Source organism: Oncorhynchus clarkii, chromosome 2, assembly GCF_045791955.1.
Source record: "Oncorhynchus clarkii lewisi isolate Uvic-CL-2024 chromosome 2, UVic_Ocla_1.0, whole genome shotgun sequence".
NCBI classification, from domain to species: Eukaryota; Metazoa; Chordata; class Actinopteri; order Salmoniformes; family Salmonidae; genus Oncorhynchus; species Oncorhynchus clarkii.
Genome location: NC_092148.1, coordinates 20,952,515 through 20,975,976, shown reverse-complemented (window position 1 = coordinate 20,975,976; position 23,462 = coordinate 20,952,515). Strand labels below are relative to the sequence as shown.

Here is a 23,462-nt window from a genome sequence, read left to right as displayed (position 1 = left end):
AATCATTCCATTGTCCTAATTATGGGAGAAAAAAAGTTTCTTAAAAAAACGTTGTTGCTATGCATGTATATGGATGGAATAAAGTTCCAGAACTGTTGGAAATAATTTTTATTTTGATGTGGTGTCATAATTAAACTGAAATCCTCAGGATAATCCAATGATGTTTGGTCTTTTCTTTCAAAGCTACAACACAGTATCAGTGTAGTGGATGTGTACATTAGATATAAGGGACAGAGTGCTCTGTTCAATCCACATCACGGAAATTCAGCTTTACAGCGTGAACCAAATTTAAAGTCAATGTTCCCGCTTTAGAGGAGACTGCATTCACGGTAAACCCCGCATGTGTCGGCTCAATCGGAAATTACTTTCACATCGTCACCTTTACATCCTATCATGGGATCTGTAACGCTGCAGCTTTACAGACTGAATACATCCCAGAAAGATAGAGTTAACACAGACACAAATTCAGAAGACTTTAGTATTTATTTACAAACATTAAGGCAAAACTGTCTAATATTTGTACTTGACATGTGTTCCTGTCAAAAATCATCACTGGATAAAAACTAAACATGGAACCTCTGACATATGACTTAATTCACAGTTGTGAGTGTAGTTGAGACATTTATCAGCAGAATCAGTGTGTCACTGGCACAGAATTTGAACCTTCAAATTAGAGCAATAGAACTAGATGTCTTCTATAGATCTCTATGGTCATTGGCTCTGCTGTTTGGACTGCCGTTGGGACACCAGCTTCAACAGGTGTTCGCTAACAACAGATGGCCTCTTGTAGATCATCCTGCGGTCCCCTCCTTTAACATGGATCTGGTTGGCTGAGGGGTAAGTCTGCTCCAGTAACGTCTTCTGAAGCTGGGCCACCATCTGATGTGGAAGCACATATAGTCAGTCAATGTTCATTTGAGTTAGTTTGAGGGCCCTGCGAGAAACAGTCAATATCCATTATCCCAATTCCATCCATCCCCTTTCTCCCCGAAGTGTGCACTGTGCAGTAGTGCCGTCCCCCTGAACTAGTGCAGACGGCAGCAATGAGTGGAGCATCACCTCGAGCTCCTACAAAACATTGCAGGTTTCTACTTTTTCTAGTGTTTTTCTAAAAATGTTCTTACTCAGTTTGTTTTGTGCATTACTTCATACCCCCCAGGTAGAACTATTGGAATATGAATTGCTTGGTAGTCACACCGTCCACCCGACTTTCTCGAATTCCCAAAGACGGCGGAACAATGGTCAAGGTTCTTCGGTGAGGTGCCGGGTTGCCTGGGAGTCCTACTGGAGAGCAGGAAATAGACACAGATGGAGAGGCAGATGTGGGAGGGTCTTAGTGAGATTGAGACGCTGGGTGACCCGTCCTCCATTAACAAGCATACTACTCTCCAAAGTTCAACCATTAGTGAATAAACTTGATGAACTTAGTGCGAGGATCTCCTTCCAGAGGGACATCAGATTCTGCAACATACTCTGTTTTTCTGAGACCCGACTTTCCTCCCACATACGAACAGATTATATACAAACAGCGTGTTTGACAGTTCATCAAGCGGATAGGAAGAGGGCTCTCTCTAGCAAGAACAAAGGCAGAGGGCTCTGCTTTATGATCAATAACAAGTAGTGCGACAAGAAACACTCACAGAAACATGCGAGCTTCTGCACTCCCGACTTGGAATACTTGGTCAAATGTCACCCTTTTAACCTTCCGAGAGTTTTCAGGGATTATCGCTACTTTTGTGTACATCCCGCCCTAAACTCACACCAAAAATATCTCAAAGATCTTCAATGGACCCTGAATAAACTGGAGACCGAGGACCCGGAGGCAACATTCATTGTCGTGGAGAACTTTTAACAAAAGTCATTTGAGAACCGTGCTTCCGAATTACTATTAACACGGGTATAAGGCCATCTCCTGTCCTCCTTTCGGAAAATCTGACCATGACTCCACTTTGCTCTTCCCCATCTACAAACAAAGACTCAAGAGGAAAGTTCCGGTGGTCAGGTCTGTACACTGCTGGTCTGACCAATCAGAATCCATGCTTCAAGACTGTTTTGATCACATGGACTGGAATATTTTCCTATGCTGTTCAGCTCGGCCTTCAATACCATAGCGCCCCCTGAGCCCACAGCCCTGGGACTTACGTCCTCCCTATGCAACTGGGTCCTGGACTTCCTGACGGGCCGCCCCAAGGTGGTGAAGATATGCCACATTACCTCCTCAACACGGGGGACCCACAAGGGTGCATCTTATTAGTCTCCTCCTGTACTCCCTGTATACCCATGACTGCGTGGCCTCACACAGTTCCAACTCCATTATCAAGTTTGCTGATGACACGACAGTAGTAGGCCTGATTACCAACCATGACAAGACGCCATACAGGGAGGAGGTAGGCACTCTGACGGTGTGGTGCCAGGTGAACAACCCCTCCCTCAACGTCAGCGAAACAGAAGAGGTGATGATTGTGGACTTCAGGAGGAACCAAGCTGGGCACGCTCCCATTCTCATCAACGGTCCCATCAAGGAACCTCAGCCACCCGAGTGACGAATCAGACGAGGGCAGTACAGGAGCTTCATGGCTAAAACTAACAGACTGGCCAATAGCTTCTAGCCCCAGACCATCAGGCTGTTGAATAGCCACCACTAGTCAGCTACCTGCTACCTTGAAAGTTTTAGGACTTTTTCAACCCTACCCATTGACTACACACTTCAGGGTGAAGATTGAGAAATTAAATTGGGCCAGCCACTAGACAGACTAATAGAGGGAGGAAGGTTGTAAACTACTCACTTGGTTTAGAGCAGCAGGAATTTGCTCATCAAAAGAATCCCCAATAATCACACTCACAGAAGTCCTACTGGAGAGGGGTTTGAATTTGGAGATTTCCCTGAAAAATTATCAAAACATTACATACAAATCTCAAAATAAGTTTGCTTTTACACTTGTAAATTCTGGATATACTGTAGAGCATATCCAAAATGATTGTGTGATGACAGCTTGATATTACATTCACATGTACTGTATGTTCGTCTCACCTGACTTGAGAAGCACTTTCATTCAGGAAAAAATGTTCATCTACAGCACTGCTCTGGTGGGCGGGGTTACTGAGGAGGTACTTCTGAGAACACAAAGACATATGATAACATTGGACCATGGCCTGAAAGTAAGTGTGTGTGTGCATTATAATCTTCACTTGTCTCTCTCCAACCCTTTCTCTTTCCCTACAATTTAAGCAAAATGACTCAATGTCCTTAACGCCTTGGTAACTGTAGTATTCAAAAGCTGAAATAAGTCCATCTCTGTTGCTATCAAAAAGTGGGTTCCAGGAAATAGAACCAATATATTTTAACAAACCGTTTAGACTTTAACCTGGAGCAGTTATCAATAGTCACAGTTCATTTCCCTCCCTCCCTCCCTTCTGAGGAACGATCATTACTCTACCACTAGCTCCATCCCGTGGCTATGTTAGAGATTGTTCTCCAACACAACAAGGTTGAACCATCACACCTGGACATCTCCTCCTGCCCAATAACAGAATAGGGAATTTCATTTCTGGTGTCAGCAGGTATATTGAGCCACATTAAAATCACACATTCAAATGCATTGTTTCAAAATAAGACATTGAGAACATACGAGCTGTTGACCTGACCCCAGATATGTTAATTTGGTCTTTATGATGGACCTAACGCCTTGAGGTATTCAGCGATATTTCAGTCAGACTCACCTGTCTCTGTATGAGGTCTTCAGCGATATTTCAGTCAGACTCACCTGTCTCTGTATGAGGTCTTCAGCGATGTTTCAGTCAGACTCACCTGTCTCTGTATGAGGTCTTCAGCGATGTTTCAGTCAGACTCACCTGTCTCTGTATGAGGTCTTCAGCGATATTTCAGTCAGACTCACCTGTCTCTGCATGAGGTCTTCAGCGATGTTTCAGTCAGACTCACCTGTCTCTGTATGAGGTCTTCAGCGATGTTTCAGTCAGACTCACCTGTCTCTGTATGAGGTCTTCAGCGATGTTTCAGTCAGACTCACCTGTCTCTGTATGAGGTCTTCAGCAATGTTTCAGTCAGACTCACCTGTCTCTGTATGAGGTCTTCAGCGATGTTGTCCCCCATGATGGCTGGCTTTAGCAGCCCCAGAATGATGAGGATGCGGCTGATGCCTGTGGCAGCTGAGAATTGCATAGCTTGGAGGGATGGCACCAGCTGACTGTACCTACAGACACAGGACACAACAACATGTGACTAACTATAGAGACACAGAACACAACATGTGACTGTACCTATAGAGACTAATACACAAGACACACACACACATACTGTACCTAGAGAGAAACACACATCAGATTGTCAGGAATGAAAAGCTTAGCAACACCAGCCCAACACCTACCTGACTCAGAGTCATGCGTATTATTATTATTTTTTTTGCGGGAACCAATGGCCAAAATCAATATATTTGAAAACGTTTGTGCAAAACATTTCTTAATATACACCGAACAAAAATATAATGATAATGCACAGCCCAATGTCGCAAGGATCTGTACACAATTTCTGAAAAACTCCCTGTTATTCAATTGCCTGCATACTCACCAGACATGTCACCAGACATGTCACCCATTCAGCGTGGTCGGGATGCACTGGATTCCAGTTCCCGCCAATATCCAGTAACTTCACACAGCCATTGAAGAGGAGTGGGACAACGTTCCACAGACCATAATCAACAGTCTGATCAACTATGCAAAGGATTGTGCTGCATGAGGCAAATGGCGGTCACACCAGATTGACTGGTTTTCTGATCCACCCCCCTATTTTTTTTTTAAAAAAGGTGTCTGTCACCAACAGATGCATATCTGTATTCCCAGTCATGTGAAATCCATAGATTCGGACCTAATTTATTTATTTCAATTGACTGATTTCCTTATATAAACTGTTACTCATTAACAGGGCGGCAGGGTAGCCTAGTGGTTAGAGCGTTGGACTAGTAAAGGTTGCAAGTTCAAACCCCCGAGCTGGCAATCTGTTGTTCTGCCCCTGAACGGGCAGTTAACCCACTGTTCCTAGGCCGTCATTGAAAATAAGAATTTGTTCTTAACTGACTTGCCTCGTTAAATAAAGGTAAAATAAATTGTTGCGTTTATATTTTTGTTCAGTGTACTTGCATGCCACTTCCTTTAACAGACAAGAATATAAATGGTTTCCAATCCTGATATTAAATTATCCCCAAATGCAATTTTTCAAAACTGACAAGAATTGAGTATGATTATAGAGCAATGCATGGAATATGATTCGAAAACAGCCCTAGGATAGGCTGTGTTTCACCGTTCCTTAGGCTGGGTTTCACTGTTCCTTAGGCTGGGTTTCACTGTTCCTTAGGCTGGGTTTCACTGTTCCTTAGGATGGGTTTCACTGTTCCTTAGGCTGGGTTTCACTGTTCCTTAGGCTGGGTTTCACTGTTCCTTAGGCTGGGTTTCACTGTTCCTTAGGCTGGGTTTCACTGTTCCTTAGGCTGGGTTTCACTGTTCCTTAGGATGGGTTTCACTGTTCCTTAGGATGGGTTTCACTGTTCCTTAGGCTGGGTTTCACTGTTCCTTAGGCTGGGTTTCACTGTTCCTTAGGCTGGGTTTCACTGTTCCTTAGGCTGGGTTTCACTGTTCCTTAGGCTGGGTTTCACTGTTCCTTAGGATGGGTTTCACTGTTCCTTAGGATGGGTTTCACTGTTCCTTAGGCTGGGTTTCACTGTTCTTTAGGATGGGTTTCACTGTTCTTTAGGATGGGTTTCACTGTTCTTTAGGATGGGTTTCACTGTTCTTTAGGATGGGTTTCACTGTTCCTTAGGATGGGTTTCACTGTTCTTTAGGATGGGTTTCACTGTTCTTTAGGATGGGTTTCACTGTTCTTTAGGATGGGTTTCACTGTTCTTTAGGCCAGCAGCAATAAACCCTCTAAGCTGAAAGATTGCAGGGGAGAGATGAGGCTAGCAGAGTCTTTGACCTTAGTTTCAACTACAACATCATAGCGATGTGTTTATTCTGAACAATCTGGTGTCCAACAGTGTGACATATAGACAATGTTGCATTGGTCTAAAAACAGACCTATTGGGAATATTCATTAGAAATATGATACCAAAATCCCAAACTTTCTCTAACAGACATTTTGACAGGAGCGAAAGAGATATTTTGGGGGGCAAATGAGGAGAGCAGCGCTGGGATTTTGTAACTCAGGAGGGCCAATCGGTCTCGGCTCACTGGTGCTTTGAATTGGCTGGTCTCAGCCTGCAGAGCCCAATCAAGTGGCGACCGCCTCACAGCTGCCCCCCCGCCACCCAACAACCAGTGCTCAGCCCCCAACCCCTAGTGTTCAGCCCACCCATCCACTTTGCTCAGACCACCCACAGCCCTGAGCCCTTACCCTCAGTGCACCGCCAGCCCTAGCTCTCAGCCAACCCACCCCACAGCTCTGAATCTCACAGCTATCCCCACAGCCCTCGCCCAACTGCTAGGCCCACAGCCACAAGGCCCAGGCCTCAGCCCACCCCACAGCCCCAAGGCCCAGGCCTCAGCCCACCCCACAGTGCTAGTCAGACCCACAGCCCCAAGGCCCAGGCCTCAGCCAACCCCACAGTGCTAGTCAGACCCACAGCCCCAAGGCCCAGGCCTCAGCCCACCCCACAGTGCTAGTCAGGCCCACAGCCTCCAGCCAGGCCTCAGCCCACCCAACAGTGCTAGTCAGACCCACAGCCCCAAGGCCCAGGCCTCAGCCCACCCCACAGTGCTAGTCAGGCCCACAGCCTCCAGCCAGGCCTCAGCCCACCCCACAGTGCTAGTCAGGCCCACAGCCCCAAGACCCAGGGTGCTCACCCCACAGCTTTCACCTCAAGTCGACATTGGCTTGTTATTTCCCATATGTTGCGATATCAAGTTGTCAAAGGATGTACATCCATAAGGCCTGATGTCTAGACGAGGCTGGAGCCTGATGTCTAGACGAGGCTGTAGCCTGATTGAGCCTCAGGTATTTGGAGAAACAAATGTTAAGTCTTCCAATCTTAAACTTCAGCAACAATACACGTGCCATCAATGGGACGTTCTACCTGCTACACAGCAACCAACCCAAATGGCTGATGGCAATGCCGGACCCCTAATGGCTGTATTGTAGCAGGGCTTTTAAGAGTTTACAAATAGACAAAAGTTTAATGGTGGCAGCAGACAGGAAAATAGTTGCTGCTACCTTTCTCAATTTCAGCCTCACAGACCATTTATTTTCTTCAAATCAGACATTTAAAGACTGACATTTTGACATTATCATCTTCTTTGCCACTATTTCACCCCTGAAGTCATTCTCGCCCCACAATTTAGAAGGGACTCTTATAACCTGGCTCTTTAGGGACTTCTCTGTCTCCACACATTTCCACCTGTCACCTTTTCCTCTCCATAAAGTTTATCAGCCCCTGTTTGAATCTGGTCAAATCATTGCTCTGTCTGTCGAATTATTTCAAAGATTCTCCAGCCACCTGTCCCTCCTTATTCCCTTCATTTTTAATTCTGCCCGGGAGGGAGGATTTGGCGAGGGAAGGCATGCGTGTCAAAGGGAAATTTAGCGGGTAAAGACAGCCCAGATTGGCGGGATGAATTAAGGCGATAAGAGGGGAGAGGGAGTGGAGGAACCATGTGCAAAACGCCTCAGCCATGTTGGTCATTTCAGAGGGCTCTTCTTTCCCCTTCCTCCTCAGGAGCGGCAAGGCAATATCTAAATGAATAACGTGATGAAATGAGTTTGTGCGGCGGACTTTCTGCTGTTTGACTTTCCCATCTGGATTAGTGCAGGCTGAATAGACGCTCTGTTACTTTTGTTACAACTGTCGCAATTCACTGTCGGAATTTGCCCCCCCGACAAGATAAGGGGGCCCTGCCTCATTAGCATGTCATTCCATATGCAGGGCCTCCATTACCTGAGAGGGAGCTCATGGACAAAATAGACTATTACACAAGTAGAACGTGGAACATGTTCTATTACATGACTAGGAGAGAACACAGAACATGGACAATTACATTAGAACACATAAAAGGGACTATTAAGTAAGCTAGAATGTAGAACATGTTCTATTACATGACTAGGAGAGAACACAGTACATGGACAATTACGCAGGTTGGCATTTTATTGTCATGAATCTTCCCCTTGGAGGCAACCCTGCAGAGTGGTCACTAGCTGGCACAGCCACAAATTCATACAATCTTATTTTAAACATAACCCTAACCACACTCTTAAGTCTAATGCCTAACCCTGATCTTAAATTACATCCAAAAAGCACATTTTGGTTTTCATACATTTTACGATACACAATTTTTACTTTGCAGCTGGCCCATCTAATGGAAATGGGTCAGTTCTGCCTCCTGGGCAAGATTCATGAAAATAAACATCAACCTGCAGCTATTACACAAGTATGAGAGAAAACGGAACGAGGACTATTACACGAGAGAAAACGGAACGAGGACTATTACACGAGAGAAAACGGAACGAGGACTATTACACGAGAGAAAACGGAACGAGGACTATTACACGAGAGAAAACGGAACGAGGACTATTGCACGAGTGTCAAAAAGAAAGTGTAATATAAAACTACAAGTGATTCATTGGGAGATTCCTGTGGAATACAGTGGCACCAAACAGAAGGTAACACTATTCTCATTGCTACCTTGTCCAGTCACATTCAAGCTGCGAACATTTGTAAATGAAATCAAAGTGCCATTCTTCCTGAGATGAACAACTACTGAAACTAGAGACATGAATGAATGACTGCAGACAGATGGCCTTTTTATTAAACCAACAGAGCAATTCCCCACATGGCCACAGTGTGGCAGTGTTGTACTACCCAGAACAGCCAGACCTGCAGCAGTTCCTTCCTCCCCGAATCAATACTATAGATTCTAGTGGAGGAAATACATGGGGGCCCGAGACAGCCCTGCTTCATTAGTGGAACGGAGCAACAATAGTTATGCTTACAGCGGTGCCAATTACAATTAATTGGGGTTCCTGACTCTCCTGCTCGTCTCTGGGGAGCTGTGCTGTTCTAACAGTTAGCAGAGGCTGAGAGGCAGAAAGAAACATAGGAGTCATGGTTATTCTCTGTCGCAGAGTAACACTCCCTCCCTCTCTCTCACGCACTCTTGAAAGATTCACACACAGTCAGGGTTTTTCAATTATCCTCAAATCGATATCCTAACAGAGTGCGTCATATTTCCTGGTGTTACTGTCCATTCCACTAGGTCACAGAGTATGGAAAGATCTTTACATCAGCTCTGGTATTGGAGGTGTCATCAATAACGTCACATTCTACCTCATGCACGTCCTTTGACTATTTTTGGAAACGTCAGCTCACAACTTCAACCCTAGAGACGGTCCCTTTTTAGTCATGTGTTTCAGAACCAGCCTTCTACCCAGCCTGTAAAACTGCGACGGAAAGCGGAGATGGACACACACTTTCAACAAACAAAGTGAAAATAAAAGCATTTGGTTTATAAATCAAATTAAACGAGAGGAATCATCTAAGCCGATCACACCAGTCCATCATCTGACAAAGTGACAGTCAAACAAAACTATCTCTGCCTACCTTCCTCCGCTAGCGGTCTGGCTAGGGGGGGTCTGAGTGTCAGCGAAACAGGAACACACACAGTGTGCCCAGGGCCGTCTGTATCCTCAGTGTGCCCAGGGCCGTCTGAGACAGTCTGTATCCTCAGTGTGCCCAGGGCCGTCTGAGACAGTCTGTATCCTCAGTGTGCCCAGGGTACTAACGAGGGATCAATGATGAATGGGGCCTGGCTGGATGTGATATGGAGTCTCCATCTGGACTCATAACTCTATCAGGTGTCCATACAGGTGAGACTGATCCACCACCAGACCAGGTCCACCACCAGACCACCACCCCAGCTGGTCCATGCCCACCACCCCAGCTGGTCCATGCCCACCACCCCAGCTGGGCCATGCCCACCACCACAGCTGGGCCATGCCCACCACCACAGCTGGGCCATGCCCACCACCCCAGCTGGTCCATGCCCACCACCCCAGCTGGGCCATGCCCACCACCCCAGCTGGGCCATGCCCACCACCCCAGCTGGGCCATGTCCACCACCCCAGCTGGGCCATGTCCAGGCCAAGCCCACCACCCCAGCTGGTACAGTAGCTCATGTGTGCAGCCAATCAGGTGGGGCTTCCATCACACCATCAGACACATTGCTTTGACCCTCTGGTTCTGCTCATTTAAAATGTCCCTGCAGGTTAACCAACCATTAACCCTTTAAAGTAAACCCCTTCTTAGGACACTAAGCCATCTTCCTCTCACCTTTAACCAGCATTGTCCTTTTCTTCTACTTGATATTATGAAGAGGGCAGATGTTGCTCATACTAACATGAAAACAACTTTGTCCTGAATATCTGAAATAAGGAAAATAAGCAACATCATGAATGCAATTAGCCTATTTCTAAATAGTTATAGCCCAGTGATTTCATGATGCAAAGGATTCAGTTTGAGTAAACACATTTGAAAAGCTAGAGTTTGACAATCAAGCAACGCTCATTAAACAAACAATAAGGACAAGCTCATTAAAATAGAATACTTCCCCCTGTTTTGGATTATATTAAATAGGAGTCAATATTTTCTAGAAGACAAATTCATTCTATAATATACCAACTCTAATACACACACAAACACTGTCTCTCACATACACAAGTTATGAGGTCCAATTATAAAGTCTGGTATCTATGGTTCCCCATCTCCTTCCTATATAAAACACTAAACACTGACTGTTACAGTAGATATTAGGAATCTGGCCTTCATGCCAATGTCTTACATTTACATGTAGGCCATTGTCTACTGTAGACTTTAGGGAGAGTGTAGGGTTGACTGCAGATTTATGTGATTCTGCTAAATATTACACTATCATCAAGTGCGAACGCGAAGATACTGTACATATAAAATTGGGTCAACTTCACAAGACCCATTTTCAGGGCAAAGAAAACAAACTCATTGTATGCGCTTCATCCTGTAGGGATACGACTAAAACCACGTCCCTGAATGAATGCAATCTGTATGGCTAGACAGAGGGGCTTCCACTAACTCCTGGTGTTCTGCTGACTTTACTTCTCATCAGGAAGTATTATCTCTGGCTCCTAGCCTCAGAGGAGAAATACCAAAAGGAAAGATATAGCCTGGGATCCAAACTGAGACAACGGTGAAATAGAGCATATCAGTTTGGATTCCAGGCTAGGGAACTCTAGTCTCCATCTCGCTCTACTTTCAAGTTAATCTAAAATAAAATTATAAAATAAAAAGGAGAAACTCTCAGGAGACGGTGCCGATTCATTTTGTCTGGTAAAACAGCAGTAATTTGGGAGAGAGCCGTGGTTAATGAGAAGGACTTTGATGTGTAAATCCTGGAGCCCAGGCAGAGAAGAGCCTCGCTGATACCGTCTCCTCGGGTATCATCACGGTGTGTGTGTGTGTGCACGCAACGTTGTATGAATGTTAAGTTGTATCGGACGTTGTTGTACTTGTATTATGTTCTGAAGAATGTAAACACACACACACACTTCGGTGGCTCCGGATAGAACTACAAAAATGGTTTCAGTAATCTTGATATTACATATTTCCTGTTTCCTATCTAAAAATCAGAGACTAATAATATAAATCTACTTTATGCAGCAATCCTTTCCTCAGTTGATTTCTAAGTTGCAGAGTAATTGGATCTCCAGCCAGTACACTGTAGTCTGCTAGGCAGCAGGGAAATTAAATGAATGCCTATTAATCAGAGGATAATTGGAAACATATCTCTGATAAATGACACGGCTCCACTTACAGTCACGTACAAATTAGGCCATTTTCATCGACTCATTTCTTATCTCACTAAAGAAATGAAATGTTATATAACCCCACAGAGCAAATGGGATGCTGGTGGAGGGAAATAACAGAGACAAAACTAGGGTTGGAAAATCCCTGGAACTTTCCTAAAATTCACAGGTTTTCCAGAAATCCCACCGTTTGGAGGATCCTCAGATTTCCTGCATATTCATTGCTTATTCCAGGAATCTTCCAAGTGCAATTTATGGAAAACTTAAGACTTTTTGGAAAAGTTACAAGAATTTTGCATAACAAATGTTTTTTTGCAAAGCATATGGAAAGTGTTTGTTCATGAATAATACCTTTGAATACAATGTTTTTGTTCAAAGATATTACGCTTGGGGAGCATGTAGCACTCACCCTCCAATTGATACAAAGAAAAGCAATATTATAAATGGTAGGGTCAAACTATTTTCAGCTTACATCTTTTCACGTGTTTACCTGTATTGTTTTACAGCATATTACCATATTGTTATGTAAATCACTGCTATTTACTGATGACTGTGAATAACTGACAGTTTCACTAATGTCCTGCCTGATTATCATAATATCCTATATGGTAATTTATGAACAATGAATATGAATAGGGTTATATGTCCATTATCCACAGCTTGACATGAATCATGCATAGGGAAAAAAGAGACGTATTATTAAAATGTGTGCCATCTCTCCCCAACCCTAATTCTCCGCTCTCATTTCTTCCTGATGAAAGAGAGTGGGATCTACTAATGAGTTCCTTTGGCCTCATTAATCATGTTAATGCTGCTTCCTGTCCAACAGAGATAATCAACTACAGTGGATCCTATCCACTATCCATACAGCAAATATGGATGGAGTCAAGGGCTTGAGTAACACAGTACTACTAACTCGCTCTGCTCCTCCTTTCTCCATTCCCTCCCTCCCCTGCGTTCCTCCTCCTCGAGGTGACTTACCAGTACTTCTGCCAATGGTCCTCCTCGAAGATGTCCTCTGGAATGGGATCAATAAGGACAAGGTCTGACACCTGCCTGAGAACAGAAGAGGGGGAGGGAAGAAAAACAATTAAAGGGAAAGAGCGCGAGCGAGAGAGAGAGAGAGAGAGAGGGAGCGAGAGAGAGGGAGCGAGAGAGAGGGAGCGAGAGAGAGGGAGCGAGAGAGAGGGAGCGAGAGAGAGGGAGTGAGAGAGAGGGAGCGAGAGAGAGGGAGCGAGAGAGAGGGAGAGGGAGAGAGAGATGACACAGTGAGGAAAAAAGAGAAAGAAACAGTGATGAAGTGGGCCTCCAGTGTCCGTTCTGACCCATCCCCTATACCCTTCCTGTCCTGTCCGTAATGAGTGTGAGAAGGATTTCTCTACCCCGGTTTTCTGTCTGATTGATCCAGGCCCACTGGCAGACAGATGGATGGGCCCACACCCCATCACCACATCCAGGGAGGAATATATTTTATTCTGCATGTGTCATCCTCTCACCATCGCTTAATTTAATCTCTTAACTGACGCACATCACGGCTGATGAAATGCTAAATCTCTCACCTCGGGCCGGGAGGCTGATCCCTCCATGCTCGTGTTAATCACTAGGTTTCTCAGAAATGGGGGCTGGTGGGGAAGTGGGGAGTGGGGGTAGATAATTTATGATGTCCCTGGGTTTGATGCAGTGCTGAGTATCTACAGACTGTGATGATATTTTTGAAGTACTGGAGTTACTGTAGTCAATAACGTGAGAGGGAATAGGATGGAACTCAAACAGGGATGAGAAAGTGAGAACGCTCAAAGTTTGTCAAACTGTGCAAATCTTTCCCCTTCATTTAGGATAGAGGCATAAAGCTGAATCTACACAACCACTTTTGACATATGAACATATCAACCAACTTTTGGAGGGTACCTATCACTAAGCGATCTCAATATATTTTGACTTGTGGCAAGTTTGGCAACAAGAAACGAGTTAGCCTATATTTTCCATTGAGATCCCATTGCTAGGTGGGCAGGGAGACTCACGCGTCATGGATATGGCTGTAGAACCTGGCGTTGAGCGTGCCCAGTTCAGACCCCACCAGGATGAGAGGCGTGGCTAGACCAGCTAAACCGATGAGGCGGTGGAGGTTGTCCACCATTCTGTAGATGGGAAAGACATCAATCAATTCATCAAACGTATGTCTTTACAACCACAGCTGTCACAAAGGGCTTTTACAGTAAAACACATCAACCCCTAAGACGGCAGCTACACCATAACAACAGAAACACTGCCATTGAAACCCTTTTGAATCAGCCAGTGTAAAGAAGCCTAGTGGAAGAAGACCCTGGCTACTTTGGCTTGTAAAGCAGGATAGATGCAACAGAAAAAGAACATCATCAAGTGAAATGCAGCTCCCCACATACAGCCATCTGATGTGTTGGGTCTCTTACACTAATAAATCAACATTGGAGAGGAGCGAAGAGGCCAGGATGAAGAGGTTACACTTCAGCAGCAGAGAGAAGAGAGGAATGCAGTCATCAAACCCTCAGCTTGCCAGCTTATTGAATTCTGGGTAATTGATTGCTTGTATCAGAAGGCGGCGGCTGCCTGCTCTGCTGTTAGCCTGGGCCAGATCCCAAGGTAACAGAGACTGCTGACCTGACCGTCTACATACAACCACAACGACATCCACCCATCACTCAGACAGATTTAATGCTTAACAACACGTTCCTTTGTCAGCCACAGAGATTAGGGGAGAGTCAAGGACAGGGCAGGCCATGGCAGGGAGATTGTGGGGCAATGGACACCGATGTCTCTGATTGTACAATCCGTGAGGTGGCCCCACATGGCGCTTAGCCAAGGGGAATACTAAATCTGATAGGGAATGGTGTGTGTGCTTGTTGAGAATCAGGGCTTTAGAATAACTTGCATCAAACACCTGTTACCTTGACTGTAGTAGTAGACTATTAGGTAACACTATTTTTTTGGTACTTTTTACCCCCTTTTCGTGATTTCCAATTGGTAGTTAGTCTTGTCCCATCGCTGCAACTCCAGTACGGACTCGGGAGAGGCGAAGGTCGAGAGCCATGCGTCCTCCGAAACACGACCCCGCCAGGCCACACTGCTTCTTGAGACAATGCCTGCTTAACCCGGTAGCTAGCCACACCAATGTGTCAGAGGAAACACTGTACACCTGGCGACCGTGTCAGTGTGCATGCGCCCGGCCCGGCACAGGAGTCGCTACAGCACGACGGGACAAGGACATCCCGGGCCGGCAACCCTCCCTAACCCGGACAACGCTTGGCCAATTGTGTGCCACCTTATGGATCTCCTGGTCGCGGCCGGCTGCGACACAGCTTGGTGTCGAACCCGGATCTGTAGTGACGCCGCTAGCACTGCCTTAGACCGCTGCGCCACTCAGGAGGCCTATTAGGTAACACTTTACATTAACAATGCATGAAAAACAAGATGGAAAGGATGACAATTTGCGTGACAGAGTAGCCTAAAACTGCTTCATTTTGGTATTCTGGGGCAAGCAGTTATAGGTAAAACTTTAAAATTACAGGATAGAGAAAACAAGATGCTTACCGTCCAGTGGTTGACATCCCCCAGACTTTCTCCGTCCCTGTACTTTCATTCTGCAGGACTCTTTTACTGAACCCCAGTCCCACTCTGTCATAAGTGCACACCTGTGGGTGGGAAAATGGGAACAATCAAATTAATTTTTTAAGCCTTTTTCACATCAGCAGTTGTCACAAAAACATTGGAACCAGGACAATATTTGCAATCATATTATACACAATTCTGGTCAGGGAATGTAGTCCATCAATTTGTTTGTCCCTCAAAAAGAAAACCCTTCTAGAACTGTTGAATCATTAACAGAGTTGCCTGAAACGATGTGCTGTATTTCTCCATACCTTGGTTAGCAGTGCAATGTTCTCTTGTACATGGAACCAGATGTCAGAGGACATACCAGTGGGGGCATCCAGTATGACTACACAGGAAACAGAGTAGTTAGGGCTTACATCTGAGAGGAGATGACGGTTGTGTTGACATTTCTGGCAAGCTAGCAGACTTACCAACTGGCTGTCCTTGTCCTTTGCACATCAGGTGCATCTTTTGACCTAAACCAATATCTATAATTTCACCACCTTAAAAAAAGATACAAATGAATCAATGCTGATAATCTTAATCATAATGTAATGGTTTTATTGACCTTCTGTACTCATTAAAGAATAAAGTTGAGGGAGGAGAAGTGAATGTCAGGGAGGCAGGAAGGTGAATGTCATGTCTGCAGCAGGTTACCTTCTGGCAGTAACAGTTGGCCCTCTCTTTGCAATGATGCATAGTTCAGAAAGGGAGGGATGAGGATGATGAGGAGGAGACATTTTCCAACTGAGGTAACAGTCGACCAGCACCTGCTCGTTTTAGCCCCTTGTTGTGGTCGATGTTGTTGTTGTTGTTGACTGGTCTCTCCTGAACCTGCAGTCTGTCTGTCAGTCTGTCATAGGAGAATAATAATCAACATGTTATATCAACGTGTGGATAAGCTACCTAGCTGGCAGTTGCAGCTGTCAGTAAGCCTTGGTTACATAAACATGTGTCAGTCAAAATGCCTCTGCAATGAGCCTTGGTATGGCTTTAACTAAAGCATTGTGTCCACATGTAAGTTAAGTAATGTAGTCAGTGTAACGTTAATGGAAGATAGTAATATCAGGGCTAGGTACAGCAATTACCTAGGCTACTAGCTATGCCTTGCGGTAGTACTTAGCTAGTTCCGTTTGATCTGAACATCTGAGAGGAGATGGCAGTGGTGTCGACATTTCTGTCTCGCTAGCTAACCGAGCTAGTAACGTTAGATTAGCAGCCTAGCGAAGTACAGTAGATAGCTAGCTACCTTTTTGTCTGTCCTAGCATCTCCAGTGGCTTCTTGACCGTCTGTCCTTCTGCGCATTTTTGAGTGTCAAGTTATAATAAAGTATTCTATAAACTATCTATCTATCTATCTATCTACCAGCTGAAACCGGGATGTGAATTCACAGGATTGAATGCGTTAGCTAGAACTTCCTGGAAATGTACAGACGCCGAAATGGGACAACAATGCTTTTAGCTCAAAGGCGAGACTGCAGCATAAATTAGTGTTCGGTGTTCACTGCCACTACTGCCGCCGCCGCCGCCGCCTTCTTCTTTGTCTTCTTCTTCTATGAAGTTTAACGGCGGTTGGCATCAAATTTGTTGCATTACCGCCACCTACTAAACTGGAGTACAACTCCCTTATACTTTACTTGAAAAATAAAAATGTACTAAATAAATAACCTAACATCTAACACTATACTCACTAGGTTTAAAATTATATAAAATAAAATTAACACCCTCCCTACTCCACTAATTAAATGTATTTATTCCTACCTCATGCCATCACCCTGAAAGGATGGGACATCACCACTTAACACATCCTGTAACTCTTCTGCTGTCAAGTCTCACACACCCAAATACCTCTCTGCAGCTGCCACCATAACATCAATTTTTGAAGGCTTCCGTTCCATCCCTGCAGAACAATTAATAACCATTGCTATAAACACTAAAAATACAATCTTGCTGAAATTTGTTTGACTTTTTGGCCTATCCCTCTGTACTGGTATATCTCTAATACTCTCACCACTCCTCCCCCTTAACCCATATTCCTATACTTTCTTCACTGCCTCAGCATATGACAACTTCTGCTCTACTCTATCCCTGGAAACCTCAACCTGCCTCTCTCGCACAGGATATTTCTGATCCCCAGCTCCATGAGCAACCCCTACAATTAACACATTCCACTACTTTTCCCAATACTACACATTCCTTTGTCTCATGCCCTTCTGCACATTTCTCACACCTTGGACACTCCCTCCTACACACTGCTGCCACATGCCCATAAGCTTGAGACCTGTAACATCTTAATGTATTCGGCACATACGCTCGTGCAGGATAACTTATATATCCAAACTTTTATATCCTTCACTTTGTCAGGCAAAGACTCAACTTCAAAACTCAAAAGAACAGACTTTTGTCTGCGTCGCATCAAACAATGAGCATCACATACACCGGGAATCTTTGCCGTCAGCTGGTCAACGTTTATATCTACTGCTACCCCAGTTATCACTCCTTTCATTTGTGCCCTTTTCTTGAGAACAAAACAATTCACTTTTCTTGCCCCGATTAGTTTTACTTCGAGTGCATTCTCCATCTGACCAACAGAAACACAAACAATTATCACTAGACCACTTCTGGTTACCCTCACCGATTCCGCATGACCCAACTGTTTTTTCAGCCATCATGAAACCACAAATGGATCAGCCAAAAGGCAAGAGTCCACTTTTTCCATAAACTTCACTCCTACTGTCAGACTCTTCTTCATCCTGATCCTCGGTGCATACCTCTGTCTCCGATAACTTTACTACACCTACCACCTCCGATACTTCCCCCTCGTTCACTTCCATTTCTCCTCTGGTCTTCAGCTCCCTCGGCTTACACTTTCTACCATTCTTCTTTGACAAACTATCTCCCTTTTCCCCACCATTTGTATCTGACTCAAGCTCCCCCTCATCTTCCCTCACTCTCTTAGACCTCTTCTACCCCTTTTTTCTCTCCATTCCTTCTCCATTTTCCAAGTACACGTCTCCTTGTGATAATACTGCCGCTTCATCCCTGACACCCATCTTGTACTTGCTTTTTCTAGGGACACCATTTTCCCCTTCCGGAGTTCTGCTCATGTCCCCCATCTGCAGTGTTCACTGCCTTTCAAAGTGTCTTGCTGCTGCACTATGGGGATATGGTCATTCATGTGTTTCTATTGAACAAAACACAACCTAAACTATCTGCAAATGCATCCAACAAGTTTGTAGAGTCACAAGCTTGATAGTCATTGTGTGGAAAGTACTAAACCTTTGACTAGGCCTACTTTTGCACTTTTTTTGTCTGAGTGAAGGAAATTCTGTAAATTAAGATGACTCTATGTATTTTGAAAGATGAGATATTGAGGATTATACATGTTTGGCTTGCTTGTCATAGAACAAGCCAAACATCCGTGATTCCAAATGTGCACTTGAACTTCACATTTCCTAATCATAAAACTCATGTCATACAGTGTCCACATTTATGATCACTATGTTTGATGTACAGTACTACAGTTACAAGATGACATGGCTCATGCCCTGGGTTGATCTGAACAGAATGAACCTGTTTGTTTATTGTGAAGAAAATTTGCTGGGGCACATGCACCTGAATGCACTCATGACTCCTTTCTATGTGCACCAAAATGACGATCTGTAACGAGGTTTCGATTCAACCTTTTTATGCCAGTAAAGTATATGTCATATGAAAAATGTCATGAATAGGCCAGATGGAAACAGAACATTCGCTTGACAAGGTGGGATCTTTTTGTGTCAGTAAAATTAATTATGCGAGAAATTTCAGTAGAAACGCTTTTATGTGCAAACATTGATATAATAGGCTTTTATTTGCAAACATTGATATAATAGGCTTTCATTTGCAAACATTGATATAATAGGCTAACCATCATATCGAAGTAAACATGTTGTGTGGTCCTCACACTACGACTCGTCGGGAAATTCATGCAGTTTATTAGGCTACAGATGAAATAAATTATGATGAACATCACATGCTCCTTTCCAATAAATATCGAGGGTCTTATTCTGGTGACATGATAATTGATGCTTGTCTGCCCGTTTGACAAATAAAAACAATGTAGCTCTTTTGTCCATAATAATAATGTCATCATGTGTAGCCTATACCTGCGCTCTAGCCCAGTGGTTCCCAAACTAGGGGTGGCACGGGGTCCCAGTTTGTCCTGATCAACTAGCTCATGTCAGCTAACGTTTTTTTTTTTTAGCCTATAGACTTTGTTGTAATGTGTGAGTCACTCAAATATCGCATGAATACACATTAGACATGGCAAAATGTATAGAATTTCAATAAAATTAGCTTTAAAACTGCTAAATGTTCTCTCCACCAACAAAAGGGGTGTGAACAGTTTGGGTCATTAACAGTGCTTGTGCCCATTGAAATAGACGTGGCACACACGCGCTGGAAGGGGAGCCTGAGTGGTAACGTTTGGGAACCCCTGCGGGGCTTTTGGCTAGAACGCATGTGCCAAAACCAGTGGGCACACTCGCTATTTAACGCAACATTTTTGGTGAGAAAACCAGTTAAATGTTAACCCATTTAACTTGTATTTTTTATTCTGAACATGGGAATTTAACCGCTGTTTTATGTGCACTACGTCATCAAGCACAGCCTTTTATCTGCAGCAAGTCAATTTGATGGGAACACATCTCTGGAGGTGTTGATCACTTGTTTTTATGCAGATTTTAGAATAATTGCATGAAAATCTGTTGCCAATTGGATGGAAACCTAGCTTGTTTCTCTGAATTGCCTTCTGAAAGCCTAACACTAAGATAATATTTTGTAACTTACCTAGTCATGTTGGCAATATTAGCTTTCAAACCATGTTCACCTGACCTAGATTGCGATTTATAATGGACCGTTTTTGGATTGCGTAAACAACAACAGTAGGCTAGCCTAATTGTGAGTGCGGGGATGCAGGGATGTGTTACAAATGAAACAACTACATGTGTGCTTGCTCTAGTTCCTCATGGCACAGGGAACAGCTAGGAGAGTACCTTGTAGTTGAAGACTTTTCTTTGAATCATATAAGTGCAGTGAAATGCTTAGGAACTGTGCACGCTTTGGAGAGGTGTGTGGCCACTAGACACCAGTTAGTCCTCTCACTCAAACCCTTGTAAAAAAAATATATCTTATGTTGCACCTTCCTCACATTTTCCAGGAATAGTCTTATGAGGTTAGTGAATGTATGCAGAGTATTTTCACATTTCGTTATGAACAAATGCGGCAAAAAAGTACAGTCAATGTTAAATGCACATAAAATCAGTAGTGTTATGTTTGGATTCAGTCTGTGGCCTTAGACCTTTGGTCTAATAATTTCACATTATCTCCAAACTGTTCCCTTTCAATTGCTGCCATGGTTATGCATATGTTTTTGATATTTATCTATAAGAAACATTTAAATGTAGCCCTATTCATAAGTGAATTTGTCCAAATACGTATTACATGTTCAAATGGGGGGACCATTGCCACTTTTACGTGCTGGTCGGAACGAGGAAACTCTGAAATGTTCGTCGTGCTAACTGGTTGAACACAGCACGTGTATAACTACAACCAGTTCCCAAGTCGGAAATGTCAGAGTTTCCTATTTCCGGCTAGCACGTGAACGTAGCAATAGTCCCCCCATTTAAAGAAGTCATAAGAATTTGGAATAGATACATAAAGTGCCTATTTTTTTTTCGCAAAAACAATCATCCAATAGCCCTGTAAAACTGAATTGGTTATATTAGAAGGTTGAGGCTCTTCTAATTAAATGTAGGTTGTATAGTCAACTCGTGTGGCCCTGCTTAGCCTTAGCTCACCTAACATTCTGCACTAAGATGGGGGGAGGTCAAACCTCTCCAAAATGTCACATTGTGTAAAATCTTTCTATGCCTTCTTATAACTTCTTAAAATAACATTATTTGATATAGACAAAAAAAAACACAGTTGTGTCCTTAATAAGACTGAATAGAGAAAGTATTCAACAATTGCATGCTGTTAATATCTGCACTGTATGGTTATTTCTGATATATCACATGCCTTACTTTTGTTTTCCTGCATAATTAAAATGAGGATTAATGTTGATTTAAATGTAATGTTTTTTGTCTTCCCTTCTCACCATCCTGCATCTCCATAGCCAATTGAATGCTGATGTTGTCTTTGGGGATTAACTCTCCATGGCATTGCAACACTGGTGTCCCAGTCGCAGCTCTAATGGCTTCACTGAGGTAGAGCCTCTGTCACGCAGCAGCCATATTGGCTCCCCAGGGGAAAGAGCAGGGCTCAGAAGGGATTGACACTGCAATCCTGAAGAGTTGTCATCTGGATGCTGGAAATAATTATGTTTGTGTGACTTGTTTGTCTCTCTCTCTCTCTCTCTCTCTCTGTCACTCTGTCACTCACTCATGACTCACTCACTCTGTTTTTCAATGGTTCACATTAAATTTCCCTGATCTGTTCTGATGTTTTGAGTTGCTTGATGATTTCTGTGCAAGGTGCTGAAGTGAAAAGGGAGGGTTGCAATATATCTGAATACCTCCAGGGGTCCCTGTATTCCATGAGCTCGGACATGCAGTATTCTGCTCTCTCAAACATCAACATAAGCAATGAATGATAGTGAACTGGACCAAAATATTTCATGGTGAGTTTAAAATCTCACAGGTGTATAAAGAAGAAGGGGCCAATATAAATAGAGCTGCATGAAAACTGAAGGACTCTACAATACAGCTTTACTGTGAGGAAAATGGGGTTGGACTGTTAGCCTGACTGAACAAGACTGAACACTGTGCTGTGCTCTCCATTGTTTCACTTCAAACAACAGTGAAATGTACTGTAGAGCAACCAATTTGGATTCCAGGCAATTGGATCAGCTTACTTCAAAATAAATACCCCAAACTACCACAGTGATAAAAACATTTCAGTAAGGGGCCAGTCAGTCGAGCTGTGAATGGGAAACAATTTAGTTTAAAGTGTAATGCAGCCTAAATCATGCAAATTGATATTTTTATACGTTGTGTGTAGGCTAGCAAAGAGCATCTGTTGGCTTGCGTCATCTAGGGACATCCATATTCCCTATTGATGATTGTCTGCATCATTTAAGAACAGCACAGCAACCACTCTGACTGCATCTATTGGCAGGATGGCATTTGCTCTTTGCTGCCTGCTAACATCTCACAGATTACAGAGAACACTGTAAATCCCTAAATGGGAACAATTCTGAAGATTAAAACTAGGTAAATCAGTCTATGGAACAGAGATAAAGAATGTGAGACATCAGTAGTTCATCCGACTGCTGGGGTAATCTGTCATATGTTCACAAACATCACACATGCTGTTTTAGCTAGTTAGCCAGACAGTTGTAGAGTAATGATTCCAATAATATTTCTAATTAACTACCAATATGCCAACATTCCATACAAACAATGCAGTCAATTGACAGTAATTATAATACACAATTTCTGATATATCACATGCCTTACTTTTATTTTCCTGCATAAGTAAAATTAGGATTAATATTGAATGTTTTTTGTCTTCCATTCTCACCATCCTGCATCTCTTCTCAATCTGCCTAATTAAACTGGGAGAGGAACAGCTTTAGACAGACCATTGTCATGACTCTCCTGTGAAGACCTGAAGGATCAGGTTATAGTGGGTCCGCTCTACAGCCCCTTTTTCTCCCTCAGAGGTGGAGAGGTGGAGTGGGCCGCTTCATGGCTAGCGTAAATACTCTGATTCTGGGCTCTGTAGTATTGAGATTGGAATGTGTGACTGTGGGACACAGAGAGAGACTTGGCCAAACTTTAACATCAAAAGGTTGAATGATGAAATAGTATTTCTGTAAATCCAGACAGTTGGGTGCTCAGTGGGAAACCAAAGAACAATCCTGTCGAATTTGTTAATAATTTGTGATGTAACTAAAGGTAGGACAACGTAATGGTATCTCTTAATGTATTTATTTCCCAGTTGTCAGAAGTCTTAACCA

At 43.7% G+C, this 23,462-nt stretch overlaps 1 protein-coding gene across 2 annotated transcripts; it reads right to left on the bottom strand.

The window, feature by feature from the left end:
• Positions 1–460: 460 nt before the first annotated feature.
• On the bottom strand, positions 461–17,015 carry LOC139424161 (uncharacterized). Of its 2 annotated transcripts, none has more exons than XM_071175855.1 (11): positions 16,710–17,015; positions 16,118–16,313; positions 15,892–15,963; positions 15,730–15,806; positions 15,401–15,501; positions 13,855–13,971; positions 12,815–12,889; positions 4,073–4,211; positions 3,032–3,114; positions 2,787–2,883; positions 461–1,284 (listed from the first exon to the last, which is right to left on the bottom strand). In XM_071175855.1, the coding sequence occupies exons 1-11, from the start codon at positions 16,764–16,766 to the stop codon at positions 1,282–1,284; spliced, it is 1,017 nt and encodes a 338-aa protein (XP_071031956.1). In that variant the 5' UTR covers positions 16,767–17,015; the 3' UTR covers positions 461–1,281. The 2 variants fall into 2 exon arrangements, with proteins under 2 accessions (XP_071031956.1, XP_071031948.1); XM_071175847.1 differs by having other exon boundaries at positions 461–879.
• Between the last annotated feature and the right edge of the window lie 6,447 nt (positions 17,016–23,462).

Excerpts from the sequence above, each read along its gene's own strand:
- LOC139424161 (XM_071175847.1), bottom strand. The coding sequence starts at position 16,766 with ATGCGCAGAAGGACAGACGGTCAAGAAGCCACTGGAGATGCTAGGACA. Across the intron at positions 15,807-15,891 it reads AGGACAAGGACAGCCAGTTG|TCATACTGGATGCCCCCACT; the intron begins GTAAGTCTGCTA and ends TTTCCTGTGTAG. Across the intron at positions 15,502-15,729 it reads ACATTGCACTGCTAACCAAG|GTGTGCACTTATGACAGAGT; the intron begins GTATGGAGAAAT and ends TCCCACCCACAG.